Source organism: Nyctereutes procyonoides, unplaced genomic scaffold (assembly GCF_905146905.1).
Source record: "Nyctereutes procyonoides isolate TBG_1078 unplaced genomic scaffold, NYPRO_anot_genome, whole genome shotgun sequence".
Taxonomy (NCBI): Eukaryota; Metazoa; Chordata; class Mammalia; order Carnivora; family Canidae; genus Nyctereutes; species Nyctereutes procyonoides.
This window is the reverse complement of record NW_026575146.1, coordinates 33,051,306-33,078,018: the sequence shown is the minus strand read 5'-3', so window position 1 is coordinate 33,078,018 and position 26,713 is coordinate 33,051,306. Positions and strand designations below refer to the sequence as shown.

Below are 26,713 nucleotides of genomic sequence, written 5' to 3'. Positions count from 1 at the left end.
GTTCCAGCTATCTTTTCAGTGTTTGTACCTTTGCAGGCATAGGCATCTGTGTCTATCTTTACATAAGTTTGTATTTCTGAAATTTATGGGTAAATATTAATAAATATCAATAACATTAAAATTTTAATGCAATTTTGAGGGCTAACTTACAAAACAAAATGAAACCAAACAATACCATTTCCCTACAACTGTGGAATTGTGTAACTCAGGTATTTCAAAAAGCACCTTTTGGCATCAGCAAGAAAGCATGAGTAGTCTTTTCTGAACAGTGGCTCCATAATAAGGAGAAATCAGTTACTGTTAGGGAAGCATGGTAGGTTTAAGGTATTACGAGTTCATACTCGGTTTTGCAGCCGGGAGAGGGTACTTATTTGTGAGTCAGGAAGGATGCAAAAGATGGATGAGGCGGAGTTCAAGGAGCAGTAACGTGAAGGTCCAGGACCATCGTTCCAACCTGTCTCTGCAGGGATGATGGATAGTGTGGTGGTAAGTAATAATACCAGGTGATGAAAGCTGCATCTCAGCATCTTGAGCCACTGCATACTGGCTACCTGTTGGAGTTCCGGGGCATAATGATTCCTGATTTGCAACCAAATGGGCTTGCTGCATTTAGCAACCCAGATTTTTGGCAGCTGAGAAGGAAGCAAGTAGCATATCAAACACTCCTGCACATTGTAAATTTAATTACCTCATATTTATGCATAGTAGTTGTTGACAGGATCTTGTAAGCTATGCTAATACGGTAGGTAATTTGTTACCTCCAGAAATCACTTTCCATGTGTCTTCTGATCATTATCATGAAACATGATAAATGATCTAGCCCATGAGGTATAAATGAAAATGAAATGGATAATTGGATTCTATGTCTAAATTGTGGATGGAATAGTTGCAACAGTTGTAATTGAATTGATCTCATAAAAATGCGTTTGGCAATATTCTAGTGACCTTTCACCATCCTGAACGTAAGGTGTTAAATGAAATTACTCTTAAATTCATTATAAAATGTTTATAACAATTATTTTAAAACATATCCAACACTGTCCATTTTCTCTTTTCTTGCCTCACTTGCCTGTATTTTGAAAGTATCTTGTTTATCTACCATGGGCTTAACCGCTTGATACTGATAATCTTCTTTGGATACTGAAAATAAAACATTTCATTGTTGCCCATGCCTCGAATATAATTGAACTTGTTTTTATGAATATCTTTTGTTATTAGGAGCACATGTTTCCCTGGTGGGTTCTGAAAGTTTGCCCTCTTGCTCAATGTGTGTGTTTTCTTTGATTCTTATAAGGGAATGTATCTGAAATACCAAAACGAAACAGAATTTGTTTTGAATATCACCAGTTTTACACCTTCCCTCTTGCTCTTCTTCAATTCACTTTAAATAACTAAAATTGTTTTATTATAAAAATAAAAGCAGTCTTAATTTATTCACTGATTCGAGTAACTCTTTTGAGCAGTTGTAGGTTAATTTTTGTGCTTGTTTCTAATAAAAATAAGTAAGACGCATGATCTTTAGGGTCTTATGAGTCCATATGTAGCCATGGAACTATAGAGACTTGAAATTATAACCTTCTACAATGTCTTCTTTATACCTGTTACTAATTCCTTCCTCTCTTCTACTTTCTTTCCATGAGGAGTAAGAAAACTTCTGTTTATGCCTCTTCCTTCCATTCCCAACTAAATGGAACTTCTTCAAATGTAGTTAATAGGAAGACAAATTAAAAAGTTACCTGGAAAGATGGCCTTTAAGTGAAATATGTCAGTAAGCGGGCATGTCCCTAGAGGTTTGGTTTTCCTCTCAAATTTTACACATAAAATTTCTCTGTCCTTTCCATATATATTGGTGAGGAAGGTAGCTGAGCACCAATTCATAAGCTTGTTTTGGTAACTGATTGCTGTAATGGGGCATAGTAAACATGGTTAAGACATTTATTATTTCTAGTAAATATAAATTAAGTAAAACAGGATATAATTGTTTAATATAAGTTGTAATAAAAAAAAGTCATCCATTATAGTACCTCTACAGTGTGCTAGGTGCTGTTAGAGAAGGTTTACATACATTACTTCTCTAGTTCCCTGACGACTCTTCATATCCCCATTGTACCCCCAGGAGACCTGAGGCTGGTAGGCAAGGCTGCTCAGACCATGTGGCTCTAAGGGCCTGTAACCCAAGCCTGACTCGAGTTCATGCTCTTTCCTTCACCACGTAACTGCATTTGCATAGTAGCATTCAGAAAAATACTACTTGAAGCAAGATTTGGGTAGATTGGTGGGTTTTCTTAAGTGTCAGTCATTCTAACTGCTATGTGACTGTGATTACTCAGTTGTCATTTTAGCAATAGTGCATTTGCTTTAAGTTGCTTGGCTTTTTTAAAAATGATTTTCTATATTTATTCATGAGAGACACACAGAGAGAGGCAGAGACCCAGGCAGAGGGAGAAGCAGGCTCCCTGCAGGGAGCCTGACGTGGGACTCGATCCCGGGACCCTGGGGTCACGACCTCAGCTGAAGGCAGATGCTCATCTGATGAGCCCCCCAGGTGCCTCAGCTTGCCTACTGTTTTTAACTACATCCTCCCCTGACAAAAAGTAGCATTGTAACTATAACCCACCACTTTATTTGTATGTATGTATGTATGTATGTATGTATGTATGTATGTATTTTTATAGAACCTACCTGTTTTTTTTTTAACCCTCTTTAAATCAAATATGGAATCTTTAAAAAACTGTGATACCCACAGGTCCCTTTCCCAGATTCTGACCTGCTAACAGAAATGTGCACACACAAGCCAGTGTACGTGCCCACTCGACTTAGATTCCAGCAAGCCTACCAAGGTTTTGTTAGAATCTAGACAGCTGGCACCTGAGTGGTTTTGAAAAGCCAAGAAACTATTCCAATATTCCTCCTGCCTTCTTCCTCCCCTTTTCCCTGGGCATTCTTCTTGATTTTTTTTTTCTTCTTGGATTTTATACCAAGAATAATGCATTGCTTCTGTATGTGCACAAAAACTTTGGAAATATTTAACATGTCTTTAATAATATATGGTGATTTGGATTTCAAAGCTTCCCTGATATGGGGGGATGGGAATCGTTCAGGGTTCAGTAACCTATCCTCCTGCTCGTCTCACAGTGTTTGGTAATCAAAGAAAGTCTCTGTACTTAATATTAATTTCATCTGAATGTTAAATAGCTTCAGACCGTCTCCTGGACGGCACTTAGCACGGTAGGCTTTGCTGTGGTCCAGCCATCTCTGATCAAGTCGCATGAAAATCTCAGACTCTCTGGCTTATTTTTTATTTTCATTTTCCTTTCTTTGCAGGTTACCTCTATTATTTTCAGGTTAGTTGTAATAGGATTAGAAAACTTTCAGTGTCTGCTCTTGAGGAAGTTTTCTCCTCCTCTTAGTCTATTTTTATATCCAAGGTAGGGATGTGCTCAGACTCTATGTGGAAAGTCAAATCATGGGCCAAGTTCCCCTTTTCACACAACTTGCTTGCAGAGTGGCTCCATTTCTGTGCTTGCCACCTGAGTTAAAATCTAGAGAAATGGTATTGGATGAACTCACAGAGTGTTTTCTGTGAACGGACAGTGGCAATGCCATCCAGGTTTAAATACTGTCAAGACACTAATGATGACCTAAAACTGGTGTGATTCCAGAATAATGTTAAGTTACAGGAGATGATAATGGAGAGATGCTGTGGAAAATGTATGAACTGTGCAAAAATAATATTCATATATAAATGAGTTCAAATCATTCTCAAGAACTTATAGCTACAAAGCAGAAAGTAAATTTACTGGATGCCTTATATGATGGAGTGATATACTTAACATATTCATTAAATATACTTAATATTCAAAGGTGACTGTTAACTCAGTTACTCCCTTCATGATATGTTTGACCCATCTTAAAGGCTGGAATATTTTAATGCCCAAACTTTTGCAGATGGACATTCCTCTTTTTCTTTGGAAGACAGATATTCTAAAATTTTAGAAGTCAAAAGAGCTGATGCACTAAAGTGTAGAAGGAAAAACATATGTATTTGTTTTTTTTTTCCCCAGTGATTAGGTATTTTCAAGAGAAACTTGGACTAAATTGAATTTTACCATAAATACTGACTTAAAATTTTAAATCTCAGGATGAGATTCACATTGTGTTAATGATCTCTGAGTTGTGTGCTGGGGGTGTGTTTGCAAATAGGAGATTTGGACCAGTTAGATACACAGTTATCTTTCTCCTTATCTGTGTTTTAATTTCTTATTTAAGTATAATAAGACATACAGAACACTGTACACTAAAAAATATAGTTTGATAAATGTATAGCTTGATGAATTTTCACAAACTACGTATACTCACATCCATGTCAAGAAGTAGAATGTTGGGGCACTGGGGTGGCTCAGTTGGTTGAGCTTCTGACTCTTGGTTTCCACTCAGGTCATATCTCGGGGTCCTAGGATTGAGCCCTGCACCTGGCTCTGCACTCAGTGGGAATCTGTTTCTGGATTTCTCTCTACTCCTCCCCCTGCTCATGTGCAGAGGCGTGAATGTCCCCCCACCCCCAACCAATAAACAGCCAAATCTTTAAAAAAAAAATACCACCAGCCCCGCAGAAGCCAGCCTCACCCCCCACCCCCCAGGGTAACCGCTGTCCCTGGCATCTCTAAAGAGAGAGAAAGAGGTAGAAATAAATCTCTTTCAAGAAAAGTTGCTAGGGCCATGGCTTAGGGAATGCAGGCTTCACTGTTGTCCTTTTCCTCACCACATAGTTGCCACTTAAATTTATAAAGAGTATTTAAAATCACAATCAGTAAAGTAGGTATTTAATATGATGTACAATTATATATTGAAATAAACTAACTTTTGAAACAATATTAAAAATATCCAGGCCTGGGAACCTGGTGGCTCAGTTGGTTAAGTGTTGGACTTTTGATTTTAGCTCAGGTCACTGTCCAGTATGGTCAGATCAAGCTCCACATTGAGCCCCACCTTGTGCTCTGCTCTGGGCATGGAGCCTGCTGACGATCATATCTCTGTGCAGTGCCTGAGTGGCTCAGTAGGGTGAGTGTTCCACTCTTGATTTCTCCTGGGGTCGTGACTTCAGTGTCATCGGATCTAGCCCTGGGATCCCATGCTCAGCACAGAGTCTATTTAAGATCCTCTCCCTCTGCCCCTCTCCCAAAAATAAATAAATAAAATAAATCTTAAAAAGAAAGAAAAAGATTCTCTCTCCCTCAGCCCCCAACCCACAGCATCCTGGTAATGCTTTGTCTCTTAAAAAATAAAAAAAAATCATTTAAAAAAAAAAGGGATGCCCAGGTGGCTCAGTAGTTGAGTGTCTGCCTTTGGCTCAGGTCATGATCCCAGGATCCTGGGATTGAATCCTGCATCAGGCTCCCCATAGGGGGTCTGCTTCTCCCTCTACCTGTGTCTCTGCCTCTCTCTCTCTCTCTCTCTCGAATAAATTAAAAAAAAAAATCTAGGCCCAAATTAGTGTTTCTACATTTACAACACACCATTATGCCTTATAGCAGTGATACATCTGGTATACCTCTATGGTTACTTTCTAAACTAATCTTCTTGACGTTTGCCCAATGTCAAACTCTTAAACTCTTGAATGTAGACAAAACATACATATTTGAAAATAAAAGTATATGGCTTTGGAACAAGAAATGATGCCCTTCAGGTACAATATGGAGATGTCTCAGTTACCAACTTCTATAAGTGTGTCATTTTATAAAAATGGATGCCAAAGAAGCATGGTACTTTTTTCTCCTCTTTATAATACTTAAAGATTTCCTTAGCCAATTCTTAGTTATCTTTAGTCCACTGATGAAAGTACTGTTTACAAGATTCTTCAATGTCCATGAAAATGCACATTTTACGCATTATTTTCTTCCCCTAGCAAGTTTTCAGTTGATCTGGCTAATGTTGCAGAAGGATGGAAAATTTGAAGTTCACAGAAAGAATGTATGAACAGTCTAGGTCAGTAGCCATTTCGTGTCCTTCTTTTTAAAAGGCATGATATTTAGTCAGAGTAGAATAGTGAGATTTCTTGCCATTTAGCAGCAGTAGCTGCTAAAGAAGAGCCCAGTCCCTTAGCTGTATAATTGTGTTACTTACGGTCTTGACACACTTCATTTTACTATTCTGGAAACTTTCTCTTTCTGTGCATTTGTGGTTCATGACTTGGGCTGCCTTCCAGTGCTTTATGTTTTATATAGTATAATTTATTTTGATATTCTCAACATCTAGGTACCCCCATTATAGTGTGGACATAGGGGTGGTCTAAGGGAATGAAAATCAAAAGTCTCTTTCCGGTTGAGCTTTTGCAGCAGTGTAAAATGTCTTTTGGCTGGTAACCATTTACATGGTTAAATGTCTTGTTATTTTATCAGACAGGACTATAATTATTCTTGTCTACCTATTTCCATTTGATTATAAAACTAGGTGTGGTGATTTCATTTTTGATGGCACTTTAACTATGGGAGACAGGCATTTTGTCCCCTCAAGGAAGGCTAATAGAGCTCTATGATTAAAATAGGTGTTCACAAGTCCTTGTAATTACAGTGACCACATTGATGGCTCTATTTTTACAGCATTGCCTTTTTTTTCATCATTATACCTGTTGACTCTCAAGTTACCCATGGAAACCTGCTTTTCTTAGTTCAAAGACTTACATAGAAATGCACAGAAATCTGTCCTCTAAACCCTGGTTGGGATTGCCTGACTCTTACCTAGTCACCATCAGGGACGATTGATCTGGTCCCACTGACCGCATCTTCTGAACTCTGTTCACATTAAAAGTTCTTGACCTCTAACTCAGTAGGACATAGAATTGTTTTTTGTATTGTTTTATTTCAAAGTGGAGGAAATGCTCTATAATTGCTAAGTTACATCATTTGTCCTTTGAAATAAGTCTATATTGCAAATCTTTACATTATAAAACTGAGTAGCATCTGTTTAAGCTAATGACACACTTTCTTTGCTTGGAAGATCTTGAAAGTCTCCAAAGATTTATGCTTTTTGAACAGAAAAGCATCCAAAATTATGACTGTTCTGCAGTTAGTAGTGCGTATATGAAGCCTATTATCTAGAGGCGGTATCTATGTGACTGAAGTCTTACTCATTTGCTTATACTATATCATCCCAAATTATTTTTCATAAAAAAAAATAAATCTATCACTTGTGTACGTAGAGGGATATGCCTAGCTAAAAGATGGCCGTTCTGTACCCTGAAGTGTGTAGAAATAACAGGTAAATAATAGTTCTCCTGCTTAACTCGGGGTCAGTAAAATCTTGGATTTTACATGCCTGGGAACCAGGATCCTTGAATTATGTCTCCTGATACCATTACTGTGCTACATCATTAGTTGCATGGCCATCTGTTGCTGGCTACATGCACGTAAAAACTCCATGCATTGTTCTGAATTGACTTGGAATAATTACAAAGTACATATTCATAGTGAACATGCCCTTATTATGTATTATAAGAGTCAATGCAACAGAGTATTTAGACCTAGGGATCACATTGGCAAACATAGATTATGTTTGGTTACAATTAAATGTTGGAAAATTGCATAGTGTTAAAATACCTTAAAATTTGGAATTTAGGCTCAAGAGATTTTTCAGTGTTTTATATTCTAGTTGTGGAAGAGTCAGGATATTTTTAATTAGTACTGTTTTTTGCCTTGATTACATTAAGCAGATTGCATGTACATGTACATATACATACATACATGTGTGTACCTTTGTGTGTAGATAGAAATATCATCATCTCTACATGGAGATGATGCAATGGAGTTTTTTTTTTCTTTTAATTGCTACCTCTTGGCTTACGGAGTCAGCCATTGTGTCTTAGTGTATATTAATGTGAAATGAATATAAATGGTATTACTCTAAATCCTTTGGCCTATCACCTGGAGTGGAATAACAGCTTGTATGACCTAAGCATATTTACCATGTTATTGTCATTGACAGATGCAGTTCCCCTCCTGTCTCTTAAAAATATGTATGTATGTATATTATTCTTCTACCTCATAAAGGGGACTGATGAACTGGTGATATGATTACCATCTATTTATGGCCCTAGACTTGAGGGAACCAAACAGAGTTGAACACTTTTCCAGTTTTACTACTTACCTGATCGTTATTCTTGGAATCAAGGAGTGGATGTTCTTTCCTCTAAATGCGTGAACAGTTTTAACTCTGACCAAGCTGAAATAAGGGATTCAGTGGCCGTAAGAAATCTTTTGTATCGGCTACTGACTCAATCAAGGGGATCCCTAATATTTATCATACCATAGGTGGTTTGCTGCCATGTATATTACAGGACTGAAGGAGGTTTTGTAAAGTTGTTAAATCATTGCAATAATTCATGATTCTGAACCACTTCATTGCATAGATATTAATGAGGCAGAGTCTGGTTTTTGGACAATAAGAGAGAAAAATTCAGTTATCTCGCAGTTAGATTACGTGGGTTTAAAGGCAGATAAACTTCACTTTTCAAAATCCCTCTGCCTTTTCATATCCGTTAAATATGAACTTAACCTTATTTTTACTTTCTGCTGGCAGATCTTAAATAGTGTGCTGCTGCTGTGCCTTTTGATTTCAAGCAGGTAATAAAGTTATTGCAGCAGTGTTTTCAAATCAAGATGAATAAAATGCCGTGGTAATACATAGGAGATAAAATTCAGTATGCAAAACTTGCAGTTTCGTTGCTGAAATGATTCTTCTTATTTCAGCACTTAGGCAGCAGGAAAGAGCCATGTCATTGAGATTAAATACTGTAATTCTACAGATCTTGCAGTTTAAAAAAAAAAAGAATACATATCACACAGGAATTGAAAGACAAAATAGCTGTTTAATATTAAGAGTGACACATTTAGTTTCAGAATTTTCCTACCCCGAATTAAATTTTGTTCAAGAAATTCAACTTATTGGTGTATTCTGATATTAGTGCAATTGCATATTTTGATAGCATTTCTAAGTGGGATTATATATTCAGATATTTAATATATAGAAGTACTTTTTCTTCACAAGAAAAATCCTTTAAAAATTTATTGATTAATTTGACTGAAAGGCTAAGAATTATTACATGTTTGTAGCTGAGCATCCCCCACCCCCACCCCTTTTTACAAGCTGGATAAATCATTTGATGCCACTTGGTTACTAAGCAATTGCTTAGAAAATGTTCTTTTGTTCCAGTCAACTAACTCCTTTAATTAAATAGTAACATTTTGTAGGTGCTGTGTATCAATGTCAGAGCAATCTGCCACCTACATGGTTCAGAGCTCAAGGTGGTAAATCGTATATTTTTGAGGACTTAATTTCATCATCTGAAAACAAATTAGTAAACAAATACCCAAAGTTTTACTCTTGCCACCCCAGAGGATGGCTCGCACACAGAAGTTGTAGTGTGCATTTTCTTGTATGGGGTAGATAGAATTTATGTAGATTTACTTTTTCTTACAGTGACAGCTTTTTCTTTTCCTCAAGGTGTAATTTAGCCAGCCATTCATTCTCCTATAATATTATTGAACTTTGTTAGATACTGATAAATACTGAGAATGTAATGATGCGAAAGTTTTACGAGCACATTACAAATTTTATTTGAAAGCAGAGATAAAAGAAAAGGTAAAATCATTCATGGTCTCAAAGTTCCCCAGTCACTGCTAGTAGCTTTTTGATGTATTTCCTTCTGGTGGCGATGGTTGCTGGTTTTCTTTTTTCTTTTCTTTTTTTTTTTTTACCTTAGAGATATATATTTTTTTACTTTTTAAAATGTAAGCTCTAATAGACTTAAATATTTAAATACCCCCCAACAATTTTTCTATGAATTTAACAACTTGAGTCCTTGAAGTTTGTGTGAAGTTCTATTGAACAGATAATTATTGAACCATAATTTGTGTCTCTATTTTCCTATTGTTGAATATTTTGATTGTTTGCTTTTTTGCTCGTCTAAACAGAGATGTAAATTATCCTCTTACACTAAATTCCCAGAAGTGGGATTACTTCACTCTTTAAACACATCTTTATTTCGTGATATTGTATTGGTAGATTGTTTTCCAAAAACATTATCAGTTCACTTGCCTGTAAGCCTGCTGTGTAGTCAAATGCCATCTAACTGTTCCTCGCCAACCGTGGTCAAGCCTATGTGAATACATGGTCACCTGTTCAGGGTTTTCAACCTCTTCTTCAAAATTCTGCTCCATTGTTCTTTTGAGAAATGGAAATATGGTAGAATTTTAGGTAAGCGTAAGCCATGGACATTGCTTACGGTGTGATGTTTCTCTAGAGGAGGCTGTTGGACTAGAAAATTCATTTTATAGGACTATCCTGTGCATTTCGTAATCTTAAGTAATCTTTTCTCAGCCCACTCAAAGCCATTACCACTCTTCAATCATTGAGCAACTGCCTTTAAGGAAGAGCTATTGGGAGGGAATGAAGAAACTCTTGTTTAGCTCTACATAATTATTTGTGATTAAAAATACATACTGGGCGTGTGGGTGGCTCAGACAGTTAAGCGTCTGCCTTGGGCTCAAGTCATGATCTCAGGGTCCTGGGATGGAGCCCCGGCATGGGACTCTCTGCTCAATGGGGAGTCTGCTTGAGACTCGCTTCCTCTCCCTCTGCCCCCTATTCATACTCTCTCTCACACTCTACTTCAAATTAATAAAATCTTTAAAAAAAAGTTTTTAACTTAAGCAATTAAAAATGCATAACATAGGGGCACCTGCATGGCACAGTCGGTTGGGCCACTAACTCTTGGTTTCAGCTCCCATCGTGCTCTTGGGGTGGTGGGATCAAGCCCTGAGTGGGGCTTTTCCCTCGGTGTAGAGTCTGCTTGAGTTTCTCTCTCCCTCTGGCCCTCCCCACTGGGCTCTTCCCTTGCCCAATAAATAAATAAATCTTTAAAATATACCTAGTATAAACAAACATATACATCACTGAGAACTTTGCTATCCAGTTGAAATTTTTTCTCACTTTAAAGTATTTCTATATACTTAACAGAAATCATGTGTATTTACTTCATGGTTCCCAGAAGTTTTTTTGTATGTGAAATATTGTGCGTATGGGCAGTGGGTCACAGTACACACTCTTTCAATAATCTACGGCAACTACATGCTAGCACTCATCTGATTTTCATGGAGATGATAATAGATGACAGTTGCTCCTTTTGACTGGTGTTTGGTCCAGGTGCTGGCATCGGAACCTAAGGTGTAACAACATCCAAACTGTGTGATGTCCTAGTAGTAGCTTTATTTGACCAAGTCAAGCTTAGGAGCTTCCTGAATGATATGATTTGGAAAAAAGTGTCTTAACAATCAGATTGTTGGATTTAAAAAAGTACTTCAATATATTACATTTTAAGATTATTTTGCTTAAAAAAATTCATCAGTGCACAAATTGTAAACATAAAGTAGTAATTAATCTGAAAGGTAATATATAGAACTTACTAATTGCATCATTGATATGAGCAAAAAATATGAGATAACAGCCAGAAGAGTGAATGGAGAGGTATTTGGCTCGTTAAGGAATTTATTAGGACTGGAAATCTGAAGTATCCGAGAAATCATGGAGTGGAAAAACCATGAAGGAACTATTACTCCTCTTGTAAATAGGTCTGCATTACAGTTCATGAAATGGGGGTCCAGGAGAAACCTTGTTCCCTGAATCTGAAAATTTTCAAATGTGTACTTCATGTTTCAACATCTAAGGAAAAGTGAAACAAATTATGTTGTCACCCATATGATATTAGATGCCCAAAGAAAATGCTGCTAATTGTCCATACCTTGCTCTCCATTTCTTATGGGAAGAAAGGTCATCTTCTTATTCATCCATGTTAACTATTTCGAGTTTCTTGAAGCACTCCAGTACCTTTCAATTATATTGTTATCCTTTTAGGGCATAATTTGAAACAATTGATAATTATTATAAGGTAGCTGATAAATAAGTTCTTGAGGTATCTGGTGCCCTGACGTCATTCTTCATGTTCACAGTCTCTATGTCTTTACTTCAGCATTTAATAGCTGATGAGGAAGAAAATGAAACAATGTGAAGCATCAACTACTGAATTTTCTTTTTTAACTGGAACTGGTCCAGAATTTTAAAGAGAGGAAAGATAAAGAAATAGAATAACATAGATTTTGAAGTGATCCATTCATTTAAGAAAATACATGATAGTAAATAAAATCTCTATCTCCAAGGCAAAGTCTAATACTGATTTTTACAGGAATTTGGAGATGGTAGGGCAACATTGACTCCTGCAGCCATTCGAAGTAATAATATTCATCTTTATTTTTATTCCCTTAGAAATATGAATAGCAAAAAAAGTGTAGATAAACTATTTGCTCTGTAGAACTCCCACTGCTCTGACCTCACTATGAAACTCTCACAGGAGAAGTATTTTCCGCTCATGAGCTTCTTAACAACTGGAGAAAAGGTAGAGGTCAGCTGTTTCTGAGGAAGGAGGCTGAGATCCTAGTACGTGTCTGGGACGGGCTGAGAAATGGCCCCGAAGATCGCGGGTCCTCATCCTTGGAACCCATGGCAATTGTCTTACCTGGAGAAATGGTCTTTGAGGATGCGATTAAGTCAGGGGTCTTGATATGGGAAGACCTTGGGTTATCAGTGTGGACCCTAAATGCAACCACAAGTGGTCTGAAATGGGAGGTTCAGGGAGATTTGACAACAGGGCAAAGAGGAGAAGGCAGGATGAGCAAAAAGATTGGGGTAATGTGGCCCCAAGCCACGAAATGAGTACCCAAAGCCAGCAAGTGTTGGCAAAGGAAAGGAACTGATTCTTCCCTGGTCACCTGGAGGAGGTGTGGCCTGGTGCCACCTGTATTTTGACCCAACGTTACTGATTTTGAATACCTGGCCTCCAGAACTATGAGAGAATAAATTTCTGTTGTTTTAAGCTGTCTGGGTGTTGGTATTTGTTACAGTGGCCCAAAGGGATAAGTGCAGTGCCGCCACCTGCTTTTATGGTGAGGGTGCTAATCTCTGGATACTTTTGGTCGAGCCTTCTTTGACAAGTAAATAAAACAGTTTGGAAAGTGATAGGATTGAGAGGTTTTCGATTTATTTATTTGGGAATGAATGTAGAAGTGCCATTTGCCTTGATGTTTACTTCGTTTACTGACATTTTTCAAGCTTTATGGCTTCTATTTCTGATTCTGCATTTATTAATTAACCAAATGTTAATAAGTGACACATATGTTTGCAAAAGAGCATTGTAATAGGAATAATTGGATGAGGATATAGTTTCATAATGACTTATCTTGATTTCAAGGCACTTTTTGAAATTATCAGAAATAAAATAAATAAAGCAATTTGAATGTGCAATTACGATTGTATAATAGGTTTAGATCTAGAATAATGAATGTAAGTCATTAATTGAAAGTTAATTGGTAACATTGGCAAAGTTTATCCTGTATTTTGGGGATTGCATGCTTTAGCTGATACCTAGTGTACAGCTGGGATTTATTTGCACCACATCTCTGGGTCTGATAGTGTATTAAGTTATGAAGAATATTAATATTGCTGCAGAACAATTACTTGTTCATTTGCTGGCTGATTACAATTCATGCATAATTTATTGAAATGAATAGAGATTTTATAAATAAGTCTCCTTGTTCTCAAGGGCCTAGAAACAAAATACGTATGCTAATATGAGGCTACTTTTTACTTCCAACATAAAAAATTTAGTATGTAGTGGTATATTAGTCTCCTTAATGCTAGATTTCACGTCTAGTCGTGCTGTTAATCAAGCTATATGCTTCCGAGCCTCTCTGAACATTGTCACGGTCCCAAGTTTGAGTGACTGCTTTGACAACAGGACTTGCCCTTTTGTTTATTTGACCATAGGAAGTGAGATGTAAAACTAATCAGAGTGAATTATTACCCTTCTTCAGGCTAAGCACCTGATTACATCAAACTCATTTCTTCATGTACACAAAACACTAGTGATGAATATTAGTTTTGGGTTTTAAAATTTATATGCTCTCTGGAAAAACAAAGCAAAATAACAGCAAATATGGGGCTTGTTGACACATTTAGAAATGTAAAGTCTTTAGCACTTCTTAGAGTAATACCCGGTTTACCAATGAAGAAACTGTAATGTCAGGGAGTTAAATAACACATTCGTATTTACCCAGCTATTCATGTGTGCATTTCGTGAAATTAGAATCTCCTGACTTCAAATTTTATTTTCTCTTAGGTGTCATTTCCTTAATGGACAGAAATGACAGAAGAAATACTACACTTCACTTTTTCATTTGTTTCTATCAGTATGTTTTGTTGTAGCTTTTTCCCTCTCCTTCTCTCCCTTCTGCTCTCCTTCCTCGTTCGCTTCTTATTTTCCACAGCAACGGCGGGCAGAGTTTTGGTGGCTGAGATTAATCCTTCAGCATACAGCTATTAGTTCAGGTTTCCGAATACTTGTAAATTTATAGAGTTACCAAGGTTTGCTATTCATAATTCGTTTGACAAATCACTCCATCATGTTAAATACGAGACCTCTTCTGGTTGTGGTTCTGCTGTGATGTGTGTGAGGCCTTGCAGCTCTGGGTTAGAACCCCACTAGGCTGTGGAGTTAACTTCATTTACTACTTAAATTAGTCAGTATATGAGCCATCTGGAATGAAAACAAACATTGCACATATGAGGCAACTCAGTTTATTCTTATTCGCAAAATACAGACTGCTTCTTAAAATATGTACAACATTTAGATAGTCTGGGAAGATATTTGCATTTCTTCTATTATGCTCATTTCTTTATTCAGTTTCCTTTGAGTATAAGGTTTGGAAAAATACATCAACTTTCTCTTTCTGTCTACTAAGACTTTTGTAAACTTGAAATATAAAAGTGGTTAGTTGGTAAAATTCCACGATAGGAAATGTCTAGTTTTGTCATTCTTTAGCAGATAAAGGAAAATCCTAACTATTTTGTTTTTTTTAAAAAAAAATTATTTATTTATTCATAAGAGACAGAGAGAGAGAAAGAGAGAGGCAGAGACACAGGTAGAGGGAGAAGCAGGCTCCATGCAGGGCCCGACGGGGGACTCGATCCAGGTCTCCAGGATCATGCCGTGAGCCGAAGGCGGGCGCTCAACCGCTGAGCCACCTAGGGATCCGCACTGCTTTGGTTTTGTTTAAACTTTTCATGTTATAACTTCTCAATTGAAGTCAGTTGTGAAGATTGGAATGCTTCACCCTCTACACAATTTTGACCCTATATTGTTGAAGTAATCTTTACACCATCAAGAACAAATTATTTTGTAAAGTTTGTAAACCGGGTGTTAAAAACTACTTTTTCATAGAAAGAGAAATCATTCTACGTGTAGATTTTCCATAGTACATACATTATCTTATATAATCTTAGTTTTATTTTCGTTTTAAACATGAGCATAGTGAAGCACAAGCTCTTATGGTTTTACTGATAACTAGTTTGAAAGCTATTGCCATAATGAGCTATAATTACTGATGGGACTAACAATATGCTTCAAATGATTTTGGATAGAAAAAATTGATGTTACTCAATTATTATAATGTTATTATTATTTTTTAATTTTAATTTTTATCTGAGTATCGTTGCCACACGATGTTTTATTAGTTTCAGGTGCACAAAAGAGCAATTCCACAAGTCTACACTGCACTTTATCCTGTGCTCACCACAAGTGTAGCTACCATCTCTCACCATAAAATGCTCTTTTCTACATAATTCTCATTTCCAAAAAATGAATTTGTTGATATGTTGTTACGTCGTCTCCCTTGCCATAGTATATGAATAACCAGTGTATAGAGAACAGACTAGCGATTAGTGGTCACTCAGTAAATATTTGTCATATGAATTTTGGAGGAACACTATTGAAATTGACTTTAGTACGCAGAGATCTCGTCCAGCTGGTCTTATTCCTTATGTTAGAGATATTTGTAATTCAGAGGTTCATAAAATGGAAACTATACTTGTTTTACTCTTAGGGTTTGAAAGGAAATCCTGGGCTACAGCTGAAAACCCTTGCTTCCTTTATACCTGTGCCAGAGGGGATCCCTGGGTGGCGCAGCGGTTTAGCGCCTGCCTTTGGTCCAGGATGCGATCCTGAGGACCCAGGATCGGGCTCCCAGTGCATGGAGCCTGCTTCTCCCTCTGCCTGTGTCTCTGCCTCTCTCTCTGTGTGACTATCATTAAAAAAAAAAAAAAAAAAAAAAAAAAGTACCAGAAGGTAAAACCTGTCTATGAGGGTTGTTTTTGTTTTTGTTTTTTTTTGTTTTGTTTTGTTTTTTTGCATTGTATATTAGTCCAAGCATGTGTTGCCATTAAAATAGAAAATCCAGTTTGGGGGGATCCCTGGGTGGCACAGCGGTTTGGCGCCTGCCTTTGGCCCAGGGCGCGATCCTGGAGACCCGGGATCGAATCCCACATCGGGCTTCCGGTGCATGGAGCCTGCTTCTCCCTCTGCCTGTGTCTCTGCCTCTCTCTCTCTCTGTGTGACTATCATAAATAAATAAAAATAAAAAATATAAAAAAAAAGAAAATCCAGTTTGAATGAAATTGGCTGTCCTTTTATAACTTCCTTCTCTCTGTATCTTCTCCAGCCCATCCCTACTGAAGGAAAGGAGGAAGCGGTGTGTGCTTCTGTTTAATAGCCCTCCTTTGGGGCACCTGGCTGGCTCATGTTAGTGGAGTGACTGTTGATCTTGGGCTTGTGAGTTTGAGCCCCACGTTGGGTGTAGAGATTACTTAAAATAAAATTTAGGGACACTTGGGTGGCTCAGCAGTTGGGTGTCTGCCTTCAGCTCAGTCATGACCTCGGGGTCTTGGGATCAAGTCCCACATGGGGCTCCCTGTGGGGAGCCTGCTTCTCCCTCTGCCTGTGTCTCTGCCTTTCTCTCTCTCTCTCTGTGTCTCTCATGAATAAATAAATAAAATCTTTAAAAAAAAAGCTAAAGCAAATTGTAGGAAGGAAATTTTTTTAATATGTATATATTTTTTAATTTGTGAGAGACACAGAGAGAGAGAGAGAGACAGAGACACAGGCAGAGGGGGAAGCAGGCTCCATGCAGGGAGCCCGATGTGGGACTCGATCCCAGGACCCTGGGATCACATCCTGGACCAAAGGCAGACGCTAAACCGCTGAGCCTCCCAGGGGTCCCTGGCTTTAGTTCTTAAAACACACACGTGCACAAATATTTTTTTTTAAATAATCGACTTTATTTCTTAGATTTTTGGTTTTATATGAAAATTGAACAGAAAATATAGAAAGTGACTATATTTCTCGCCTTGCCAACAGTTACCCCTATTTTTTTGTTTCACATTTTTGTTTAAATTCTAGTTCGTTAACATATGGTGTAATGTTGGTTTCAGGGGTAGAATTTAGCGATTCATCACTTACATATAACACCCAGGGGCCCACAACAAGCGCCCTCCTTAGTGCCCATCACCCGTTAGCCCGTCCCCTGCCCACCTCCCTCCATCAACCCTCAGTTTGTTCTCTATAGTTAGGAGACTCTTATGGTTTTCTCCCCTCTCTTTTGTCCCCCTTTTCCTATATGTTCATCTGTTTGTTTCTCAAATTCTACATATGAGGGACACAAACCTTTAAAGCAATAGTTGGGCAGTTACCGCTTTGTTAACATTAACAGTTTCTTTTAAAGTCATTTGGCTTCCCTGAGAAGCGTCGTTCAAGAGATTCAAGGAAGGATCTGACCCCAGTGTAGTGACGGGAGCATCTTCCTGACATGGGGTTCCCCGTGGACAGGCCACACGGACAGAGCTAGAGCGGCGCAGTCCTCCATAAAGTCCAGTATCGAGTTCAGCTCCATCCTTGTTAAATTCAACAAAAAAGGCGGAGGGCCCTCATTCATCTTTCATCATTTCTATAAGTTCAAACATTAATGTTTGCCAAAGGTTCTTTCAAGCAAATATCTAAGGTCTACGAAATTAAGTTGTAGTGCATCTTTGACATTGGGGTTTAAGGTCTGATTCATTTGCCTTATCACCTGCTGCTCCCAAAGGCTGGTGATCCGCAATGCCTGTGGTTTTGCCTCGGTGTAAATTTCGATTTCTTACATTCTGTGGTGAGTGTGTAGAGACAAGTCAGCGCTTGGCATTGGCTTCTAAGTTCAGCTTTGCTGTTCCTTCCTCTTTATCTCATCTGCAGAGCTCTGCAGAAGGGAAACACAAAGCAAAGCCAAAAACACTCCTTTGCCATATTTCATGAATGAAATAAAGAGTTACAACAGTATTCATTAATATGGAGATTTGTAAGAGGTCTTAGGACCTCCAGAATGTCAGGGATCAACTGTCTCTATTAGTAGCTAATCAGAGCTATCCATCTTTAAACATTTCCCCTTTATTCCCCTTGGTTTCTGTGCCTGTACAAGTTTATCTCCTGGAGAAACATGTTTTTAATAAAAGAAAACTTGTGGTAAAAAGGGTCATAGCCCATCAGTGAAAGTATCTGCTCTTTAAAAGTAGTTTCCAGATCACTCATGTTCTGGTTTTCCTTAAGTACTTATTATGTGCTTCTAAGTAAATTATTCATGAAACCCTTCAGCTTTGAGAGACATTAATATATCTAGGTATTTTAGTATTTTGGATTTTTAACTAATTCGATTGTGCATTCATCTCTTGTAGAACCACCCAGACCTATTGCTCCTCCTCAGCTGCTAGGTGTGGGGCCCACGTATTTGCTGATTCAGCTGAATGCCAACTCCATCATTGGCGATGGTCCCATTATTCTGAAAGAAGTGGAGTACCGGATGACATCGGGATCCTGGACAGAAACACACGCGGTCAATGCCCCAACTTACAAGTTGTGGCATTTGGATCCAGATACGGAATACGAGATCCGCGTACTGCTTACGAGACCTGGAGAAGGTGGGACGGGGCTCCCAGGACCTCCACTAATCACCAGAACCAAATGTGCAGGTAAGACTGGCTAGCAGGCCACTCTGCCTAGGGGCGGAGTCAAGCATTAGACGTCCAAAATACACGCGATATCCAATGTTCTTATTATGTGGCACATGATGTAGTCCCACGAAGAGTCCCATTGAACTTGGCAAATCGTAGCTTTGTGTCATAATTGGGCTTATTTAAGAGCAGTGTTTCTCTGTTATTATTCAGTATTATTATGAATCCATGATCCTTCCTCGTGCACCAGTTTTGCTCAGCTTGCGTGTCCAAAATCTCTGATGGATGCCGGTGAAGGTACTATCACTGTTGAGAGAGAAAACTTCTGCAGTTCAAGCAAATGCTCAATACCTTTTGGCTACATGGAAATGTCTCCCTTGGTCATTTTGTGATGGACAGTGCAGAGGCCAAAGCTGATAATAGAGATTAAAAAGTTATCGTGAGGGATCCCTGGGTGGCGCAGCGGTTTGGCGCCTGCCTTTGGCCCGGGGCGCGATCCTGGAGACCCGGGATCGAATCCCACGTCGGGCTCCCGGTGCATGGAGCCTGCTTCTCCCTCTGCCTATGTCTCTGCCTCTCTCTCTCTCTCTCTCTCTCTCTGTGACTATCATAACTAAATAAAAAAATTTAAAAAAAAAATAAAATAAATAAAAAAATTAAAAAAAAGTTATCGTGAACAAGGCCTTGGTGGGATAACTGTTCACAAAACCTGTGGTCGAAGATGAACTCAGCAGCTTGAACCCAGCTGTAGGACATACAGAGGCTTGTTAACTGCCCCCTCTGTGCCTGAGACAAAGTGATGAAAATAATAGCATGTGGACCAAGCACAAAGAAAGGATGAAAAGTGGAATAAAAACTATCACATAAATATATATCATAGTTCCTAATTATGCCGTATTGTTACAGTGGGAGAAATTGTTAGCTATTTATTAAAAGCCACTGACGAGTTTAATTGTTTCAGTTATTAGAGTGCGTTTTTCAGTGTATTGTTTATTTTGCTATTGAAGGTAGTTTGATTTTCAGTTTAGTAGAAAGAGCCATTTTTTTTTAATCCATCGAGCGTTATGTTAAAACACCTGCAGAGCTGGTGCATGGATCTGTGTGTCTTGAACATTTAATGATTTAGGCTCTGAAAATTGAAAACTAATACTGTAGGGAACTATGAACATGTAAATGCCTATAAAATGTCTTTTGTTCCTTGAACATGTGTTTGACATTTATAGTATTTTTGTTTTTACAGTATTCCAGGGCTACTCACCAAGAGAACTGATCTAAAATCAAAGCAAAACCCTTGAAATTACCTGATATCTGGCCATCTTTAAATATTTTAAAATCCAGCTCAATTTTAATATATTAATGTTTACCTGCATACATTTTATATGTTTATATTGAAAGGTGCTCACCGGGAGTTTAACTGCTCAACTGTTAGTCTGAGATTTCGACAGCAGAGAGTTTACTAATTTGCTGCTTGGTATCGTACATCGATTGTGTGGTTGATAGGCAGCTTGACCTAGAAGACATTGTTTACGTCTCCATGGCTCAACCTAATTCACACAATTCGCTTTTGACAGTTTCTGTACAACTCAGTCTTTTCACTCTGGGTTATGTGGCAGGTTGTTCTGGTTGTAGTAGGTGACTTTTCTGAGGGAGGGACACGTGGCCTCCACAACCTCAGCTTGTCAGAGAACTAATCTGAAAAGGAGGAGACCTTGTGGAAACTGGAGGATAGCTCACTCTGTCTCCCAAAATTAAATACCCCATGTTAACGTAAAAAGATGAACAGTGGAGTTCGTTTTACTGAGAATATTGCCCACACATGTTTTCCAGTAAAATTACCTTTCTTTATACATTTGATCTCTATAAGGTATATACCGACTAAAAAAATGAACGGTGATTTACTGTTCGAGTATTTTCTTTTTGATCTCTTTTCTCCCTCCGCACGTTTTTGTTTGGTTTTGTTTTCTGTTTTTTGTTTTTGTTCTATTCCAGCAAGTAAATACACAGTGCAATACCAGGCTCAGGTGCAGAATATAGTGATTCATCACTTACGTAAAAACCCCTGCGCTCATCACCAGGGCCCTCCTTAATCCCCATCACCTATCTCACCCATCCTCCCACCAACCTCCCCTCTAGCCACCTGCAGCCTGTTCTCTATAGTTAAAAGTCTGTTTCTTGGTCTGCCTCTCTTTTTTTCTTTCCCCTATGTTCATTTGTTTTGTTTCTTAAATTCCACATATGATTGAAATCATGTGGTATTTGTCTTTCTCTGACTGACTTATTTCACTTAGCAAAATACTCCATAGCTACATCCACATCATTACGAAGGGCAAGATTTTGGGGATCCCTGGGTGGCTCAGCAGTGTGGCACCTGCCTTCAGGTCAGGGCGTGACCCCAAGGTCCCACGATCGAGTCCCGTTATCGGGCTCCCTGCACGGAGCCTGCTTCTCCCTCTGCCTGTGTCTCTGTCTCTCTCTGTGTGTCTCTCATGAATAAATAATTAAAATCTTTAAAAATAGGTAAGATTTCATTCTGTTTATGGCTGAGTAATATTCCATTGTATGTATATACACTACATCTTCTTTATCCATCAGTCGATGGACATTTGGGCTCTTTGTATCATTTAGCTCTTGCTGATGACTTACTGTTGACTTCTGTGCCCAAACTTCTCTCTTTTAAATATCTCATCTGTTTTCTTATCTTTTAAAGGTTTTCGTTAAAATAGACCTTTGAAATTTAGCAGAACCACACAATATGTTGTTAATATAATGTGATTTTTGTTTAACCAGGAATTACTCGAAATCGGTCATTGGTGTGCAAGCCAATGGAGATTGCAAGTATATGAGATTGTGTTTTAAAGCTAGTTATGCTGCATTAAGTGGATGAAAACAGCATGCTAATGAGCATTGATTTATCCCTATTGAATGCTTATGTTGAGAATGCATATTGACTGCAATAAGTAAAAATATGACTATAAAGTGCTTTGAGGTATTTTGAGAATAACCGTATCTGTGGGAGGGGATAGAGTAAAAATAACTTACACTCGTAGTTGCTTTCAAATTTATAAATGTCTTGACATTTGGAATTATAGTGTTCTTTTTTTTTCTAATTCTTTATTTGAGAAACATTTAATTTGTGGGCCTTGTGACATAAAATGGTGTCAGGCTCACTGACACCTGTAGTTTTACTTCCAACTGTAGAAAGCCTATTTGTTTTTAAAACTATCTTTCACATGTTTTGAGTCTTTGTCACATATGTTTATTCATTTATAAATGTCCACAGGAGATGCCTTTGGTGCATAGTTTGATGGCTTAAGGAAAGTGCTTTGACTTTCAAGTGGATTGTGGATTTGAGAGAATCTGGTTACTGTTTTATTAGGAATATCTACTAATCTTGTTCTATTATTAGAAATGGAGGAAAAAAAAAGAAATGGAGGGAAAGTTTATGGAAATATATATTGTGTTCATTTTAAGCAATCTCTGAAAAGCAGAAGTTGGATATAATTGATAAATATTGTATATCTAAATACAGGGTCAGTATTGATTGAGAAAGTGTGACGTCCATCTTCTTCCCTTCTTCAAGTTCCATACCCCTTTCCCCAAGTTTAAGATCTCTCAGCCTTAACCAGCATCTCCCTGGCCTCAGCCTGCTGTCCTGTAACATAGAATAGAACACAACTTACGCTGACTATGTTGTTAGCTAGTATCCAGTGGTGAATTCAGAAGCCTAAAATTTTGTCACCATCTGGGGAAATGATTCCTTTGAGACCCCAAAAATAACCTGTGGAAAAGTTCTCACTTTATTAATTTGTGCAAGCTCTGAGTGCTGGTTCCACATTCCATTTTAATCAAGACTGAGAGAATGCTACACTCTAGTTGTAGTGTTCATATCATATGGTTGAATAAATGCTGATTGCTATGACATAGCTATTTTAATAGCTGCATGGTGACAATCAGGAAGCCTTAAAAATAAGTATAAAAACTTCTCAGCTATGTATTTGTGTCTGATATAAATTTTTTGTGAAATAACAAAGGAATGATTATTTTCTGCCTCTTAGAAATTCTTATTTTGTTTTGGCGTATCACAGAGGAACAATCTTTGACTACTAAGTACCAATCAAAGAGTGTATTTATTACTATTTTCTAAGTCAAATACTCCATTTTAATGTGCTTATTAAGTCATTGAAATTTTATTTCTGGCAGTAGTAAATTTCATTTTCTTGGCAGAAATCTGTCAATAAATAATTTTACAGCAAATTAATCCAAATGGTTTCATTTTTGTATATTAATGAGTAAATGTTATATTTTAAAATGGAAATGTAGATTTTCATAGTGAAGTATTGGTTATTGTATTGCTTTATAATCAGCATATGAGGTGACTCTATCATGATACTTTATTTTCACACCTGTGAGTTAGATATATTATTTTCCCAATTTTGTAGCTGGTGAATTTAAGACTCAGGAAAAACAAAGCAAAAATGACTTATCTAATGTCGGACAACTGAGCAGCTAGGACTCAAAACACATCTTCTTGTACTTGGAAAGCCTGGATTCTTTTCCCTCTTTCTCCTAGTGTGGGTGATTTCTTTTCCGCTTTCAGATTATGGCATGTTAAATGAAAGTGTAACAGGTAAAATCTGGGAGGAATGTATGTTTTTAAAAATAGTATCAGCGTGGCTAACTCAACTCCCTGAGAAACACTGCTTAATGTTTGCCACTTCTCTTTATTGAAAGTGCAATTGATTAGTGTGCCTACACTCAAATATATGCTGTGTTTTAAGTGTTTTAAACAGTTAAAGAAGCATAAAATATTGCCTTATTTTATCCTCTTCTGAAAATGTCCTGCCTAGTTGCCAAAGCTATTTTTTTTTTGTTTTGTTTTCTTTCTAGAGTACATTTAAATCACTTGGTAAGTGCAATTACCTGCTTCAGGGTCTCTCAAGTTAGAAGAGGTGGTAATTACAGCCTCTCGTGGCTGTGGCCACCTACGCTTGCCTCACGCTTTTCTGTGCACCTGAGGGGTATGATTATTGCAGTGTTAGCTTACAGCCTGACCCATGTTATTGTTCACATAATGCTTCTTTAGGCATTTTATGAATTTAAAAAAAAAAGTATAAATGTGAAGTTGTTTTAAATGGGAAGTAATTCAAAAACTCCATTGAACAATCAAAGAAGGTATGCTTGTGTGTGTGTGTGTGTGTGTGTGTGTGTGTTTTCTTCTGTGTGTCAGTTTCCTCTGGGTATACCATCTGGTATAGAAGCTTAGAAAATACAGTTTCTTTCTCTCTTATTAAATGGAAATAAAATATACCATCATAAGAAATTGTCTTCATTGCATGCTTTGGCAATTGCACGTTAAAATTGCTCTTTTAAATTGCCTACTGCTTCTGGGTAACCCATTGTGGCACTGTTTTATGATTAACTGACATTTTAGCAGCGTCTCCCTCATAGGGAAGGTCAAGAGTTCAGGGTGTCCAGAGCATAATATATTTACACAGTTGGGAAAACTATTCTTTACTCATACATTGAAGTTCAGCGCTCTTGGCAAATTTTAGTGAAACATGTAGATCTATGAAGCATTGACAAGGAGAGTGTGTTATTTTAAACATAAACATTTACTAAAAATGCATTTTTTTCTCTTATAAATCCACACTGGAAAACAAAACAATACAAACAAAACAATACTCAGGCTTATTCAGGAATCCACAAAGTGAGGAATTGAATTTTGGCCTTTTGGCTACAGCCTCATCAGCAAAATGGAACCATATATTGATTTTTACTGTGGTGTAAGATAGTTATCAATCACAAAGACTAGTTATCATTGAAACTCAGCCTTGAGGTTAAAACAAAATAAACAACTCTTTAAGAATTTGTATGGTTTAACAGTGTAAGGGTGACATACTGTTTGATTTAAATTAAAGGCTTGTGTTAATGCCTGTTTTAATTTTTTTTAAAGTGCACCTATTAGTTTCTTTTTAAGATTTTATTTATTTATTCATGAGAGACACAGAGAGAGAGGCAGAGACACAGGCAGAGGGAGAAGCAGGCTCCATGCACGGAGCCCGACGTGAGACTCGATCCCAGGTCTCTAGGACCAGGCCCTGGCTGCAGGCAGCGCTAAACCGCTGGGCCACCGGGCTGCCCACACCTATTAGTTTCTTATGTGATATTTATGCAGCTTATTTGTTTTCAGCAAGAATTTTAAGAGACAATGCTATTAATATTGAAGTGGGGAAAAAAAAAACCTAAGGATAAAAAGCCATAAAAAAAAGTAATGGAAAATTTTCACATAAAAAAACCTAAAGACAAAAAACCCATAAGAAAAGTAATGGAAAATAATTCTTCAATTTTCTTAAAAATCTAAAAGAGTAAAAATTTTTAAAGATTGAAGTATAATTGATATTTAATTTCAGATGTACAACATAATGATATTTGTATGTAATTGTGAGATGAACCCCCAAGAAGTCTAGTTACCATCCATCAACATACAGAGTTACAGATTTTTCTTATGATGAGAACTTTCAAGGTCTGCTCTCTGAGCAACTTTCAAATATGCAGTAAAATATTATTTACTATTGTCACCAGCCTCTACATTACATACTCATGACTTATTTATTGCATGACTATGAGTTTGTATTTTTTGATCCCCTTCACCCATGGTGCCCACCCTCCTATCCACCTCCTCTCTGGCAACCATCAGTCTGTTCTCTGTATTTATGAGTTTTGCTTTGTTTGTTCATTTGACTTGTTTTTTTTTTAGATTCCACATATAAGTGAAATCATGTGGTATTTGTTTTTCTCTGACTTGTTTCACTTAGCATAATACCCTCGAGTTCTGTCTATGTTGTTGTTAATGGCAACATTTCGTTCTTCTCATGGCTGAGTGGTACCCATGTGAGTGTGTATGTGTGTGTGCGTACATGTGTACCCACCACAATTCCTTTATCCATTCATCCATCAGTGGACACCTGGCTTGTTTCCATATCCTGACTACTGTAAATAATAGTGTAGTGAACATAAGGGTTCCCATATATTTTTGAATTAGTGTTTTTTGTTTTCTTTGGATGAATACCCAGAAGTGGAATTGCTAGATCATATAGTAGTTCCATTTTTAACTTTTTGAGGAACTTCCATACTGTTTTCCACAGTGGCTGCACCCGTTTTCATTCTCACCAATGGTACACAAGGTCCCTTTTCTCCATAACTTCACCAACACTTGTTATTTCTTGCCTAAAATCCTTTCTTCGATGTCTTTCTTTTTAGTGAATGATATTTTTTTTTTTTTTTTTTTTTGCTTTTCAGATTTCGTAGAGGGTATTTCAGTTGGAACAACATCCATTTATTCAGAAAAACTTTTAGTGGCTTCTTTGTTAACAGCACTGGGTTAAGTACTAGGTCTTCAGTTACACAAGCAATGTCTTGCACTTAAGCCCCTTGTAGTCTCCAGGGACAGACCTATAAACAAAGAGTGAAATGCAAAGTGATAGGAATCTAGGAGAAGAAGCTGTTCTTTTTCAAGGGAGTGTTTAAGAGAAGCTGTCACAAAGAAAGAATGGCTTTAAAACATTAAAAAACTTAAAAGTTGACTTTGTGTTTTTAAGGCAGAAAAAAAATCAGAAAATAGCTTTAAAAACAGAGGAAACCTATGTTTAACCTAATTGTAAACACTGTTGATGCTTTTTGGGTTCTGAAAACAAGTTAGCGTTTTGGGTAACTCTGGACTACGGTAGATCCAACCCTGCAGATGGCATGTGGCCAGGTCTAAGCTAATCCAGACTGCGCTCCTGTTGTTTTTAAG

The 26,713-nt window shown here is 37.5% G+C and overlaps 1 protein-coding gene across 2 annotated transcripts in view; it reads left to right on the top strand.

Moving 5' to 3' along the window:
* Positions 1-26,713, top strand: part of PTPRK (protein tyrosine phosphatase receptor type K) — a 523,937-nt gene that overhangs the window by 308,930 nt on the left and 188,294 nt on the right. For both annotated transcript variants that reach the window (XM_055309658.1, XM_055309656.1), the window contains exon 7: positions 18,643-18,936. In XM_055309658.1, coding sequence (XP_055165633.1) covers positions 18,643-18,936 — 294 coding nt within the window. The remainder of the gene's footprint in view (positions 1-18,642; positions 18,937-26,713) is intronic.